This window comes from Xiphias gladius, chromosome 13 (assembly GCF_016859285.1).
Source record: "Xiphias gladius isolate SHS-SW01 ecotype Sanya breed wild chromosome 13, ASM1685928v1, whole genome shotgun sequence".
In the NCBI taxonomy this organism is placed as follows: domain Eukaryota; kingdom Metazoa; phylum Chordata; class Actinopteri; order Istiophoriformes; family Xiphiidae; genus Xiphias; species Xiphias gladius.
In genome coordinates, this window is record NC_053412.1 from 11,870,732 (window position 1) to 11,886,932 (window position 16,201).

The window sequence follows — 16,201 nt, forward strand, 5'->3', positions numbered from 1 at the left end:
ATATGTCTCTGTGGAGAGGCTGAGTACCTCTTCACTCAGCCTCTCTCATTATTAATGAAGTGGCTCCACTCCAACTGACTGCACTGACATATGTGTTATTTATGTTTGTGTCTATGCTGCATTATCTTATCAGATATTGTGTCATCAGGTGCAATTTATCTCTTCTATTCTCAAGTGAAATACGTAAACTTGATATACAGAGTTGATCCAGTGTTGCTATTGAGTTATAGTAATTATACATCACATTTTAGGAATGACTGGTTTTAGATTTGAAGTGAGAATTGAACTGTCCTTACTTCTAGTGTAAGGAAATATAAACCTATAATGATCCTGTGGCTATTGTGCATCTTTTCCATATTTTAAAAACAAGACCTAACAGTTTTTGAACACATTAGTGGAAACAGCATGTAAGCGTCTGGTCTGGTCACTGACATCTGAGGGTTGTCATTGCCAGGGAGACGCAGTGTTAACGATCATGGTGAGCTACTAACTAGAGCACATCATAGGCCTGTGTAGCCTGTGAATGTTTATATAAGAAATGTTTACCCTTTTTTCGACAATCCCACATTGGTTATGTAATGTAAGCGATGTAACACATCTGTCTCTGCACAGCATTTAACATTTGGGAGGACAAGTCATGCTTTTAAGTCTGGATTCCACTTGGAAGCTAGCAGGCCAGGCTACCTAGCTTTCACCACCTCTAAAAAATGAATTTTAATTTCAGTTCAGCTTATGTTTTCTTCCCTAAATGTTTTTTTTTTCTTACATGAATAAACAAGATGCAGACATTTTGCCCCTCTACAGATAAATGTCAGATTGTGTCCCCACAGGGACATGGTAACATATTCACTCAATGACCTTATGAACCCAAGCCATGCATTCTACTGTCTGGTTGACAGCTCACGACACGGGTCAGCCGTGATGTTTGGCTCTGTCTAGATCCATGCAGACAGCCAGGTGAGTATTTATGACCGTCTTGTCATGTCAAAGGTCAGATGAAACTGAGATAGTTTTCAGTGCTGGACCTCATCAAAAAGACTGTCTGTGAAAACCTATACCAACAAGTCAACAGTTAACATGTCGTCTGCTATGAATGATAGTGCTGCTATAAACAGAAATGTTGTGTCATGCGTAAGGCTTGAATTTTTAAAGAGAGCGAATTGGATTAAATCGCCTGAATTTAATGTGCTTACACATCCAAAATTCGTGATCAATTCCTACTGGATTTAGCAATAATTGAATCATGAGCTGATGATACTTGCACATAGTCAGGATGAAGCAGATTAAATTAGGTTTTGAATGTTAAACTCGCAATAAACTAAGGATGTTTTGTTCAATATTTTCATTGTTGCTTATTTATGCATTAATATCTATTCTTATCTAGGAAAAAAAGAGATTTGAAACCAAACCAGAAAAATGTTTCGAATGTTTTGGAAAACGGCACAGAGGAACAGCATATATCAGGCACCCTGGTAATACTTATTAGTCAAACATATTCATGATTTGTTTCAGTATTTTACGTGGATTTGTTGACGATCAGAAAAGTATATAATATCACCAGACTTATACTGTAATAATGCATAAAAGATTTTGGAAAAAGTAGTTTCCAATTCCCTATTCATTTTCCCATTCCATTCTTATCCAGTGTAAGTGCTTGAAGCATTGATATTCTGTGTAGTAGTGAAAATTCTATTATTAGTATACGGTATGAGTATACACAGTAGCTTCTTTCTACCTTCAAAGACAAACTAAGCATACTGTCTAGGTCCTCCTATTGTTGTGCTTCATCTCAGCTGTTTTAACCCCGGGGCCAGTGGGATATTCTCTGTCCCAAAGCGCCATCCTCCTCCTCCGGCTCCCAACCCCCTCACTTGAAAGTGATCATAATGCACCTCCACAACCCATCCACGATCCCCTCTCTGCTGGTGTGGGGCTAATGTCATTGACACAGTCCTTAAAATAGTATTCATCTACAGGGAGAATTACATTTTGGTAAAAGTGTCTTTGGTTGCTGTTATTGAATCTTCTGGTAGCTGATAGCAGCTTATTATATGCCCTTCTTTTGCTTGGGCAGCGCTCACAGGGGCCACGTTAGCAGCTTGTTATGACTACTGTGTAAAGAGTCCTTATCTTTGTTGTTCTAAGGGCTCTGCTCCGACACCACTGACCTTCATTATCTGCGGATGCAGTCGGGCCCAGACGTCAGTGTATAGCCGTTGGCAGCTGGCTCTGTTTACTTTTTCCACTTCCCATCTTTTATTCCTCTCTTTCTCACGTGCTTAGAAATAACCTCCCTTGCCTTCGTTGAGCTGATGTTTCAGCGAAAAGCAAAAAATCATATAATGCAGCCTCACTAGATGATGCCAGCTACAGGAAAATGCTGCGGTCAAGGGAATCCAAGCCACGCTTTTTAAAGATATATAAATTAATTGCACTTACATTTATTTACAAACAAAATATAAATTCATTATGTAATAATCCGGGGTACGATGAAAATATCCCTTAAGTGGTAGAAATAAGATAGTAGCCTCAATAATTTAGAGAAGTTGGAAATTATGTACTGCATTTTTTATGTAATGCATACAATGCATTTGTTGCTGAAAGAACAAATATAGTGTCCTTGACTATAAGACTATTTATAATACAGGATAAAAGGAGAATATGAATAGAAATCTTTCTTTTCTAACGGGTGCCTTTTATTAATTTTCTCATGAAAAAAAACACACAATAGGTGAACAAACATTGGACCCATCATCGGCCTAAAATTCACAGATATGAGTGACTATAATTAGTCACTCATATCTGCATCTGGAAAGAAAAAGAAAACTCGTATTTACATACATACATGTGAAAATGTATAGAAGAGATATGCACGTACATATACTGTACTTATACATAATCTGCCTTTCCCAGGAATAGTAAATAGGAAAGCTATTCCACGTAAGTAAAGGAAGGGTTGATCAGTTTTGAAAATTTTAGTAGGAACCTATCCGTATAAATGTTCCAGCGGTAGCATAGTGAAGGATGTCATTAATCCATAAGTAATGGGTTGGGGGGGCAGGTTACTTCCATTTTATCCCATTAAGATGCCTGGCAAATGAAGTAAAAAAAAAAGCTATGAAATTGGAAAAATGATTTGGAATTACTTCTCAAGAAGGGAGGATTGCAAACAGTGCCGTGACTGTGGTAAATGTGCTTTGTGAAGATTTCCTCAACCACTATTAGCCATCGATCCTTTGCTGGTGATGCTATCTTCCCCCAGTTCCTTGTAAATAACTTTTTATTAAATTATTTGTTATAGGGACCCTACTGCCTAGTCTTTGCCATAGGACCTTACCTGCCGTTTCCCAAAACACTGCTATTTTATGACATTTACAAAAAACATTAGTGATTTATATCAGATGATCCACAGTTTCTCCAACATGTATTATGTCTATGTAACTGCTTATTTTTCAGATGTACTATCTCTAATTAGGCAGTGAATCAGAAACAGATAACTTTGGGCTGCTATTGCATCTGGCTGGTGTGTCTCAAGACAAATACAACCCATTTGACTTGAGTTGTATTTGTCTTAGTATAAAACTGTTGTGTTGTGGTATGCGGTTTAAAGCAGCCTGATCAATAGAGGCTTCCAGTCACTAACAGATTTCCAGTAAATTGGAGTCAGTCTGATAAAAGACTCTCACGAAGGCTCGTCCAGTGTGTCCTCGCTCAAACCTCCCCATGGATCCTCATCGCTGGACGATTCCCGGGTCCAGTGAGGATCAAGAAGCAAGGAATGATAAAATGAGGGAATTGGGATGTAGCAGTTACCTTAAATCCTTTTTTCTGGTTTCCTCCCTCTCACATTTCCAGGATGACAACTGGGGCGAGACAACCACCGCCATCACCGGCACATCAGAGCACAGCCTCTCTCAGGAGGACATTGTTCGCATCACCAAGGACCTGGAAGACAGCGTGGGGCTTGACTGCCGCCGTTACTTCACCCTGACCTTGGCAGTGATCCTGGGGCTGCTGGTGTTCCTGACGCCTCTGGCCTTCCTGGTGCTCCCCCACCTCCTCTGGCCAGAGAGGCTGCGGACCTGCGGCACGGCCTGCGAGGGCCTCTTCATCTCCGTGGCCTTCAAGCTGCTCATCCTGCTGCTGGCCGTCTGGGCGCTCTTCTTCAAGCCGCCACGGGCCGGCCTCCCGCGGGTCTTCGTCTTCAGGGCGCTTCTCGCCGTGCTGGTGGTGCTCTTTGTGGTCTCCTATTGGCTGTTCTACGGAGTGAGAATACTTGACTCACAGGTGAGCTAAGAGAAGAGAATGCAGGCATGAAATATTATAGCTGTCCTCGCTTGTAACTACACAGTCTACCTAACAATATACATGGAAATTCAAGTGAGCCTAAAGACATGCATGCACACACAGAACCAAATATTTCTAGTACCAGTGGGAGAGATCGTATACACTGTATATTGCAGCCACATTCATTTTTAATGCCTTTAGGAGCTTGAGAAAATCACAGGCCACCAAAACACAGATATTTTGCTTCTCCAGTGCCATGTGTTTACATTGTGATTCATAATTTACAATCCCTGTTGGTCCCTCATTCAGAATGCTTGTAGGAAAACACATTCACACACACACTCAGAAATAAGGGGGGTCTAGAAAGCTTGCAATACTTTGAAATGTATTTAAATATTCATATGCTCTACATCTTGTCTTACATGTGTATATTCTCCTTTCTTTTTTACTCCTGCAGGAGTAATTTATGCTTGTTTTTTTGTTTGGAAATGTCTTTGAACATATTTACTGTAAACTGCCTGTGGTACAAAGAGTATCATTCCAGCTGCTGTTTAAATTTTACTATTTATGGCCACCACTACCTCACTACCCTGCAGGATGAGGACTACCAGGGAATCGTGCAGTACGCCGTGTCGCTGGTGGATGCTCTGCTCTTTATCCACTACCTGGCCATTGTCCTGCTGGAGCTCCGGCAGCTCCAGCCGTGCTTCTCTCTGTGCGTCACGCGCTCCACAGACGGAGAGACGAGGCACTACAATCTGGGACAGCTCAGGTGAGAAATAGCAAGTGACTAGTTTAAATTTCACCTTTATAAGTTGTACCCTCAGATTCATTCTAAAAGCTGTTGCCAGCATGGCGGACATGTTTAGTGATTTGTTTTGGTGGTTTGTCCTGTTATAGTTATAGTTTGTCGAGTTATCATTAACTGTTCAGATAAAAATCAGCCCTGCGTTAAAACAGCGCAAAGGGGCTGTGCTGGTGTGGGCGTGTTGCCTCTGGTACTGGTGTCTGAAACAGGACCCTGGAAGCCCAGCCTGAGGACAGATCCTTGAGTTTAGAGGCTGATCAGACGCCTGAGACACAGGATTTTACAACTCTTGAAAGTGGTCACAGTGACAATCATTCAATGTTCCATTGCAATTACCAGGGAAAACAATAGAAACCCAGTGTTCATATGTCAAAGTAATCTACCAGGAATGTGCGTGCACGTATTTGCTTGGCCTACACATTGCCTTTCCGGATTCAGGCATAAGTTGAGCAAGGGTTCAAGTTTTTGTTGGAGCCCTCTGCATTGGTCCAATTTAAATAAATGAGGGGGTTCCGTGCTGTTTATTTGTCTGATCCCAGCTTTAGTGTTGTTGGTCATGCACTTATACGTAATATTCAATGTCATTATAGATGACAAATCATGAAAAGACAAACAGACATTGTGTTTACCCATCAGCTTTTGGACTTCCCCAGCCTGTATGATGCTCCCGGACCATTGGACCATTAGTACGTTTTCAAAAAAGATCACAAATATATAGTTTCTTTTTTTTTTTTTTTAAATGGCTGAATCATTTCCTAAAACAGCTGGACACTGCAGTTTTTAGAAAACGTTACTCAAACAGGAGTAAATAGGGCCTTTGTTAGGGGTCTATTTTCAGCTATGGATTAATACATGTTTTGCAGCTGCAGGACAGTGTGTGTGGGATTGAATCAAAATGTCCAAGGTAATGTAGCAAAATGTGACCCAGTGCAACTGGGTGGCTCACTGATGTGTTTTTAATAGTTTTGAACAATGGAGGTCCCAGAGGAATAAGATATATCAGTCTTTGGATACACAGACACTACTTGTTAAATGTTTTTGGTCTTTTCATGGGATTTGTTGACACAACAAATATAGAATAGTGCCAAATTCACCCTTTAATGTGTGGTGGCAGTAACTTTCTCTCAGCGGAGTGTTAGCTTGCTGTTCAGGCTTGTTACGGAGAAAGTACTGAGAAGATTTATGGCTGCTAACTAAGGCTGACACCGGAAAATTGCGTGGGCACCAAGTGTGAAACCTTGCTGTATCAGTAGGATGAGATGGGACACTCTTTGCTGTTGTAGTTTGACTTTAAGATTAAGGCCTATAAGACATGCAGGTGCATATTCAGAAGCAAATCTTGCTCAGCAAATGTTATATATTTGGCTGTTTCTGATGAGCATAAAATAGTCAACCACTTTGTAAGACTAAAAGGCAAAAAGGGGTGCCTTTAACATTGAGAGCAAGTTAGCAGAATAGCCAGATGACCTCTGTCAATGTAGAGATTGAAGACAGGTAGATATAGAGGGAGCTAGGTTGATATGAGTGACCTGGGGATAGAAAGGGAGAACGTGGGGGGTTGAAAAGGAGGGAAAACAGAGGACGTGTGGGCGAGATGAATGCATAGGGAGAGATTGAAACTGGGACACCTCAAGTGAGAGGGATGGGAAAGGAAGAGGGAACTAACTGGTTATGTACTCTGAGATGAGAAGAAGGAATTCGTAATGGGAAGCTTTACAAAAGTCAAGTAAGGGAGGGATGTGATTGAAGGAAAAGAGGGGTGATCAAGTAGAAAGGAATATTAAATGTGAAACCAGAGGTGGAAGAAAATGCAGAGACAAAAAGGCATGCAGACAAAGTGGCTGATAGGGAGAGGAAATCATGCCAGAAGAAAAAAGGAGAGTGTGGGGAAGACTTCAGAGAGGGAGCTCCTCAGACAAGAGCTGCAGACAGAGGGTAGAATACAGAGGAAAGACCCAGGGGACTGAAACACGGAGAACGCTACAGGAGGGAGTGAAAGAGAGAATGGAGAACATGGGATTAATAGTTAATGGGAGGGTAATGTTGAAGAATCTGGGAGTGTGTGTGTGTGTGTGTGTGTGTGTGTGTGTGTGTGTGTGTGTGTGTGTGTGTGTATGTGTGTGTATGTGTGTGTGTGTGTGTGTGTGTGTGTGTGTGTGTGTGTGTGTGTGTGTGTGTGTGTTTGTGTGTGTGTGTTTGTGTGTGTTTGTGTGTGTGTGTGTGTAGGAAAGAACAGCTCAAACTAGACCAACCAGGTTTTTATGACCTTACAGTCTCTGAGGGAAAACAGGAAGATCCCATTTTTAGCCAAACAGAGCAGCTCTCCTGCTGCTCCCTGGTATCAATATGCAGCTCCCACTCCCTCATGGACTCTTGCTTAGGGGTAACTAATAAAACCGGATGGATTTATAGATGGAACACTCTTATGACAGGATGGATAAAATATTATCTTATATCTGTTCTTACATTCAGAGGCACATCTTTTGGTAGTGACTCTTGGATGAGTTTTGCAGGTGGACTATTCAGTACTTTATATACTCTGCCCCCACAGTATTTAAGAATATCTCAGGATGACAGAAAATTCTTTGCACTGAATATTTCATTGATCAGATCAACTTTAATGTCAATTCAACAGTAAATACCAGTGTAATGAAAGTGCATATAGAGATACAATGTAATGAATGAATGGACAGAATGAACAGTAACAAGGGGTTTAACAATTTAATATACAGTATGGACAGAAGAAGTACATTTTATATGTAGAATGAGTCTGGCTGTTTTGTATACAGATTAAACAGCAGGAAGTATGTAATATGTACAATGTAAAAGAAGCTATATGTGAAGTTAAATGCAGTCACGTGCACTGGAAAACAAGATGGCGACCTCACAACAGCAAGAAGAAGGGTTCTTTTGTTTGTTGTATTTGGCCAAACAACAAGAAGAAGTTAAAAAAAAAAAAAAAAAAAAATGGTAGGGCTGAGGATGTGGACTATAGTGCATAAATACACTACAAGAAACAAGTGTCCAGTTTTCTTTTCAGTGTGCTTTTAGCCCGTACAGACTGCACAGTCAAATTTTGGGCATGTGTTTATTAGAGTGGGATTAGTTCCCCCAGCAAAATCTTGCTGCTCAGATACTTTGGGAGCTTCCCCAAAGGGCAGAGCCATTCTGGTAAATCTAACTATATAATCATTTGCTATTTATAGTCAATTCCTTGAAGTGAGTGTCTCTTACTGAAATTATATAGCACAGGAAACAGACATGGTTCATGCCAGACTAACAGTTGAAGGCCACTATAGCCTGAATGATTCTGGATTGTTTTTGGGCAATACCGGTATCGGAATTTGGGAGTCTGTAAATCTTATAACAATATATCAGTTTATAAGCTTGTTTTTTGCCATTATGCCTTTAAAGCCAATAGCGTACAGATGCAGGAAACATGCAATAAAGGTCCCCGGCCCAAATTGAACCATCAACGTTGCAGTTGTGTGGTATTCACCTTGAACATTATGCTATCGGGATGCTCCAGAACAGCTCAGTTTAAGAAGCAGGATAATTATCTCAGTCCACAAGGGAATTTTTAATCCCTCAGTTTATTTGAAAAATTCAGAATCACCAAATTTTGAGATATATGGCTTTCATTGGACAGCGACAAAAGGCAGCTTAACCAGAAATTTGAATTCGCCTTTGGCACATGAAGCAAACTAGTGTTAGATGATGTGAAAAGTCATCAAGCCCTGCATTGTTTGCTTTGGAATACTGTTGGCAGAAATATATGTGAGATTTTTTGCCAATGGGCTAAAATGTGTAAAAACTACATGACTCATTCTTAAAAATACAATACATTCTCTGAAAACTGAACTTGCATTAGGCTGAAAAGTGTATTGTTTTTTATATTGATTTTGCATTGGTAGAAACAGGTCAGACAAGTGAGTGTCTGTGTGTGTGTGTGTGTGTGTGTGTGTGTGTGTGTGTGTGTGTGTGTGTGTGTGTGTGTGTCGTGTGTGTAATGGTCTGGTTGATGTATTAGCTGGCTGCCTTGGGCGTGTTGTCCTTTGTAAGCTTTGCCATTCATCCCTGCTTGGCCGGCAGCAGGCCTGGCCTCGCGCTGTTGTCCGTCTGTGACTGTAAATACACAGCTAATTAGTGCTCCCTGCAGACTGCAGCCAAGCATCTGGTCAGCCTGACAGACCCACATGGACACGTACAAACATAGACACACGTTTGTGCATGGGTGACTGCACCATATAGATGCAAATGACGTGCTCATGTAGCCGCAAACATGAACATGAATGAATGTCTCATACAGAGGAACCAAGACACGAGTGGGTGTTGTCTTTTCTCAGCCAATCTCTCACGACTGCAGCTCACATTCCTGTTTTTCTGGCATCCATCCTTTGCCTTATCATAATTGGGACCCTGCTTGGGCCCTGGGGCCCTGAAAGCTTGTCTCTGTCTGCCTGGCCTTTGATGCCAATCTGAGGGCCAAAGGGAATCCTTTTTTTGTCCCCCTTGTCAGACCAGACAAGTTAAATAAGAACACATTCCTTATAGCTTTGGAGAGTTGTTGGAGAGGGGTGGGGGTTAAACACATTCACTGCTGGGAACTTTCCAGTTTACATTCCCTGACTGCTCCGCCCTGAGCGGCGACATTAGAGCGGGCAATGGTCTGCTACCTTGTTCTCTAGTGCAACTGGTTTACAAAGGTGTCTGAACTTTTACTTTATTTTCTTAACTGAGATTACATACCCAACACTGAGACTGAGAATACATACCCAAGTGCTGCTGTGTAGGCCAGTTAAACTGTTGACTTGAATGGTTTTGTGTCATGTTTGCTCAGCTTAATAAGTGATCAAAGTTAGGAAGCAGCAGGAAGTCTTACTCAGCACTTACGTAAGTGGCCACTAAACAATGGTCCTGTCTGTAGTGGCTTGGACTGTCTGGGTTCCTTTAGTGAACCAAGGGAGTTGCTGTCACACTCCCTGCTGCCTCTTTGGCAGAATGAGCACTGCCTCCGGCCTTGCTAAATATTCAACACCTTATGATATGTTTGTTTTCCCTTAGTGTGCTGTCTTATGAGTGACACTGTTTTTGAAATCATCTGAGTTTAGACATTCAAAACAATTTTGAAATCTTGAAATACTTCAGAAGAATTTTTAAAAACAATAATAAATTCCCTAACATTGCTGTCTCATTCCCAATTCTTCCTTTTTTTGAAGTGGACGTGACTGACAGAATTTGGACCACAATTGACTTTTGCAGATAAAGGTGAAAATTTCAACACATTAAGGTTGACATATTTTAAGACTGTATGCTTAGTCTTCATCTTCTAAAGCCCTTGGAACTTGGTTTGAAATCTCAAGTATTTTTATATAACTAATTATTCTATTCTATTATATTATATTAATGACTTAATTCCTGGTTGGTCAAGAACGTGGTACAGAGAAATTAATATTTCATCTTTGGGACATATTTGATTGTAGAAGCCTAGTGATGTAGTGACTTTACTCACAGGGCTGTAGCTGGTGAGCTAACTGCTGAATCGTTAGCCAGCAGGGCTACAGCCAGTCCGTAGCAGTGACCCCCCCCAGCCCTTTGTTCACCGTTGTACACCATTGTGTTCTATACAAAAATTATTGAGGGTAAATAAAGAGGTGCATGACATCACCTTGTCCAACTGAGCCTCACCCTCTTCAAACCAGCAGGCAAAACCAAAAATACAGAAAACCTCTCCTGTGAAATAACAAAAAATGATCAAAGTTTGGCTGAAACTTGGTCTTCAGTGAAATGCTATAGATCAACCGGAACACACAGCCCCGATCCTCTTTTTACAAGTCATGTATTTTGAGTCTGTAAACCAATCTACACATCTGTCTTGTAACTCTGTTAGCCTCTCAGGATGTTACTGCCAGCTCTTGTACAGGTGACTGTTGCCAGATGGCAAAACAGGAGGAATGAATGACGTCTTAAACGCTGCCTGCATGCCTGGGTGGTTTGTATCTGTCTGTGATAAATCAAATGACCCATTACTTAATGTATGATTTGTTCTGAGGCAGGAATGGAAGTTACAAGAGGTCAGAAAGTGCTTTCATCAGTAGGTCAGAGGTCATAGGCCCACTATGATCCCTCTTTTGGATAATATGAAGCGCATGCTGCAAGCTAGCATGTGCTGTTGTTTGTGAATATTGAGTTAGCTCTCCACGTGGCCTAAAGAATGACAAGACACACTGAGGGCTCGCATATAAATGGATACACACAAACACACACCGAATGAAAAAGGTCCAGTGTTAAGCAGTAAGGTCGTGCTGCTGGTCAGTTAACTGCTGTCGGCATCTGTTGCCTTCCTGTCAGCCAACTGCAGGACATAGGAACTCAGCTCTTGTGGCGCAACAACAAAGTTCTTACAGCTATTAAATCCCTGTATGTGCTCTGTACCATGAATTCCTGCTTCAAGCTAGTATGCTAGTTGAATTTTTAAAACTGCATTCATTACTTTATTATATATATTGGATTGAGTTTATGGAAAGCATTAGCAAACCGTGTGTTATCTAGTAAGTGCAGTTGTGTGTTTGTCCACATGATGAATGTGGATCAATGTTCTCTCTTACACTGTCACATTAGCTCTGTTTAGCCTCCATTGACTCCTGAGAAAAATATCTGGCTCTTTAGCTGCTAAATGCTCCAATATGTTCACTAGCTAGTTGCTAACAATTGCTGTTTGGTGCTGTGCAGGCAGTGTACGGTGCTCTGTTGATCAGGGCTTATTTACTGAAAACAGCTGCCTGCTGCATCTGGAAACAAAACTGATGATAGCGTTGAGAATTAATCAAAACATCGCTAGCTGTCGCTAGCTGTAAAACCAAAACAATAGGTTCAAAGACACTATAAAGACACTATAGACACTATAAAGCCCCATAAAGCTATGGGGAACTGCAGAGTTTGGTGGTAAATCTCTGTGGGTTTGTCCCTCTTTCGCTTTCCACATAGTTATTTGTGAATCATTGTTAATATAAAAATATTTATTTGAGCAGTTTTAATATGTAAATGTTAGCCTGTCTTTTTAGCATTATTCTCAAAGCAAACAATCAATCTGCCGATGGAAATGAACAGATACATTTGAAAATCTGATTCCCAAATAGCGCTGACGGGATTTTATTGTAGCTACCTACATAAGGCCATTTGTGCTATGTAACGTTTGCTAAACTGTGGCCACAAGTGGCAGTTAGAGGATAATGCCTAGACATTGTGTAAAAGTAACGCCAGAGTCATGAAGTTGAGGGCTGACTCAGTAGTACAAATCAGTAGGTATTTGCAGTATGCTAACATTAGGTAATATTAGCCACCATAAGCTACTAATTATCCCAAACCAAGTACGGTTCTAGCAGCAAAACCCTTGGGTCTTTTGAAGTAAGGAGGGGTGTTTTACTGGTTTATGAATTTATGAAGAATGTCGTCTTGGTTTAACCTCTAATGTAGCTCACTTTGAGGGCACAGAGGCAGTATATTATAAAAGAGTTGTATAACGTGTGGAACACCCCGCTTGTATAAAGTTGTCTTAATAGTGCTGTCTTATGAAGGACAAGACCGAACCTGCTCTCTGATCCATGGTTGAAGGATCAGGATCTGGGTTATAGCTGCTGCTCAGGAGCACACATCAGTCTCTGACTGCTTTTGCTCAGTTCCTCCGTTTCATGCTTCCTACCTCCCTCTCACCTTTTTCCTGTCGCCTCAAACATCACTTCCTGTGTTCTGGTTATAAGTCTGTATAAGGTCACTGTGGCAACCATCAAACTGCTGCTGTCCCATGTCTGATTTTTCCACTCCCATGTGACAGAGATATGATGTTGTTGGATGGCAAAAAAATGGCCTTATCCCTGTAAATCAGTCCCTGTTGTTTACATCCTACAAAACTATACAAACAATTATCTAAAAGTATCCAAGTCTTTCTTCGTTCATTTTGTGTTTATGTTTAAAATGTTTTTCATCACTCTGCCTTTTTACTGACTTCCGTTTTCTGTTCCCATCATCACTTGTTTTCTTCATTTTCTCATCTGATTTTTTCCATGAGTCTTTTAAAGTTAACACAGAGCCATGACCATTCTTTTACATATCTCTCGATGCAGTAGATTATTGTCTATTTCTTTTTAAATGTACTTATATGAAAACGTTATCTTCTGGCTGTGTCAAAGGTGTCCTGATGTGTTCTTCAGTCTGTGTCTTGTATCATTAAGGCATTCATTTAGTATTACGGTTGGATCTTGTACTTCTCAGGTGCTGTCCTCTTGTTTCTCATCTCCCTTCCTCCCTCAGTATCACCATCTGTCCTTCCCCCACTGTCTTCCTACAGTTGTAGTTCTCTTTTCGTTCACGTGTTATCAGTTTATTTTGGAGTTGGTATGTGGGATTTGTTTCATTGTGACAAAGTGCTGTCTGTTCTGTAAATGTGTGTTTAGATCTCCTTCTCCTTGCTACTCAGTACATGGTACTTACTATCCTCAAGAAATACGTGATTTTTCAGTCGTGTCGTAGACCCAAAAGGTCTGCCGGTCTTCTAGCTAACACTCTGCTGGTTTTTGCCCTCTCCTATCTTCTTCACTCTTCATCTGTGTTCAGCAGGAGGAGTTATAGAATTACTGCAGGGCTTTCTTAGTATTTTTATTACAAGTGAAAAACTTACTATGGTTAATTTTCTTACACACTTCTCCCCATTTTCAGGACTTAACCTCTCAAACTATCATCGAGCCAGCTGGACTGTAACTAAAAAATGTCCATTGGCTTAGACTTATTTTTCTCCTCCCATCTTCTCTCCAGTATTCAGCGGGCAGCTCTGGCCATCTTAGAGCACTACTACTGTGACTTCTCAGTCCATAACCCGGCGCTGCTCTCTGCCTCCAAGTCCCGCGCCGCCAAGCACCTGGCCGGCCTCAAGGTCTACAACCTGGATGGTGAGTTCCCAGCAGCCCCCGCTGAGGGTGAGTTAGAAGGCCTTTGAACTCCATGTTGTATGTTGTATCTTGGTCTGTGCTTGGGTTTTTCTATGTGTTGCTTGTATTCTTAGACAAAATGCTGTATATGCTTGGGTCATACCATAATTTTCACCGAAGAGATTGTTGGTCTTTAAAACGTGTGCTGGTAATTGAGTAGGGTGGTTTAGGGCTGACACTTACAATTATTTTCATCTTCAGCTAACCTGTGGATTATTTTCTCATTTAAGCGATTTAAGTGTTTTGTCATGAAATATCATAAAATAGAGAAAAAATGCCTGTTATAATTTCCCAGACCCCAAGTTGATGTGATTGAAATGACTTGTTTTATCTGACCAACAGTCAAAAGCCCAAAGATTCTCAGTTTACCGTCACATATGACAAGGAGAGTCCTCACATTTGAGAAGCTGGAAACTGATTTTATTTATTTGTTTGCATTTTTGATTAAAAAATGACTGAAACAATTAATTGTCATCAAAATAGTTACCAGATTTATTTTCTGTTGATCAACTAATCGTTTAATGAACTAATTTTTTCAACATTTTGTTTAACGCTTTTAGCTCTAGATGATTTAGATTGCTTATTCTGTCTTCCTTTTTCGATTAATTTCTTCCATTCATACCTCTAGGCAACCATTAATTTGCATTTATTTCAGTATGATAGGAAAATCACCTTGAAACTCAATTAATCAATTCATATTTTGGACATATTCAAATTGCTTGTTTCCTTCAACCAACACTTCAAAACCCAAAGATACTAATTATTGTAGAAGACAAAGAAAACCTGCAAACATTCATATTTGGGAAGCTGGAAGGGGTGAAGTATTTGCAGCGCCTTGCAATTCTTTGTATATTCCTTTTTTTCAAAACTGCTAGCAACTGCAATAGCACACAACAGTAATTCCACTTTTCTGAGTTGCTCCTTGCAACAGATCACCCATCCGAATCGCAGTTCAAGTCTCTGCAAGTTGACTTGATTTCCTTACTGTGCTGGAATTTGCTGAAACAAATGGCTGCCTGGAAGGAAGGAAATCGATCTGCATACATAGCATAATTGGAAAATTGTCAACAGCAGTTTAAAGGACAGGTGATTTGTAGTTAATGGGCTACAACATGCAAAAACACAAGTGTGGTCATTTGATATCTGCCACATTACACCCTCTGGTAACTTTGGAGCAGGTGGGAACAAGATTCGAGCTACCGCTCAGCTCAACTGTTGATTTTCTTCTCTCCTTTTGTGTCTCTTTACACTGATGCTAACCCTTTAAGATGTCTTTAGAGCTAAACTGAAAGCCTACCTTTTGGACAGTAAGTGAATGCAGCTTCTAACTAAGGCACCCCCACAGACTGCTGGTGTTACTTAACAAAAGCTACCCTTAAATCTCTATCCCCGTTAGATGTCTTTGAAGCTGAACGAAAGCCTCCTTTTTGCACAGAAATGATGTCACACTCTTGGCTGCTTCACGCACTCGCTAACACACCGTGAATCCACTCTTCACCGCTCCTCGTCGCCCTTTGCATGCCACATGTTGATGAAAAAGTTCAAAGTTGTCCTCGCGACAGCTGGCAGAATGTTACACAAACCCTCTATTGAATTATTACTCTCCCTTAAGTGTACTCAAGCTTCACTTAAGTGCACTAACTTGACTCCCTCTTCCTTTTTTTTTTTCCTGCGGCCATTTGTCTCCCTCCTTTCTTTCTGCCTCCTCTCAAATGTTATTGGGAGACAGTGGCGATGTGGCTGATAAATCAATAGCTATTACGCTGCCTGTCTTGTCATTTCTCTCTCGAGTCTCATTCTCCTTCGTTTCCTTCCTGCAGCACTTTTACAGGGACTTCTCCATCTCTCTCTCGCGCTCTCCCGTCTCGAGCTTTTACTTCCCACTCCTCCTTTCTGTCTCCAGCCACGCCGACATTTTAACAAATAAGTTGAACTCGGCGACAGACAGTATGCTTTCCTTAATTAAAGAGTGGTGGGGCTTGAGTTCAAAGCAGCCGCAGCACTCAGTTACACTGCGTCCACTTGGGTTCAGGTGACTTTATTGTGCCTGACCAGGTATTTGGTCTCAATGTTATTTTCTGTGCTCTAGATATTGGGAATGGCAAATGATTCCCAGCGGATA

General features: G+C 41.0%; 1 protein-coding gene across 5 annotated transcripts in view; it reads left to right on the top strand.

The window, feature by feature from the left end:
* Positions 1-16,201, top strand: part of LOC120798138 (vang-like protein 1) — a 56,626-nt gene that overhangs the window by 35,943 nt on the left and 4,482 nt on the right. For 4 of the 5 annotated variants that reach the window (XM_040142203.1, XM_040142206.1, XM_040142204.1 and 1 more), the window contains exons 4-6: positions 3,856-4,287; positions 4,884-5,059; positions 13,907-14,067. In XM_040142203.1, coding sequence (XP_039998137.1) covers positions 3,856-4,287; positions 4,884-5,059; positions 13,907-14,067 — 769 coding nt within the window. The remainder of the gene's footprint in view (positions 1-3,855; positions 4,288-4,883; positions 5,060-13,906; positions 14,068-16,201) is intronic. The other variant, XM_040142207.1, reaches the window with a different exon arrangement.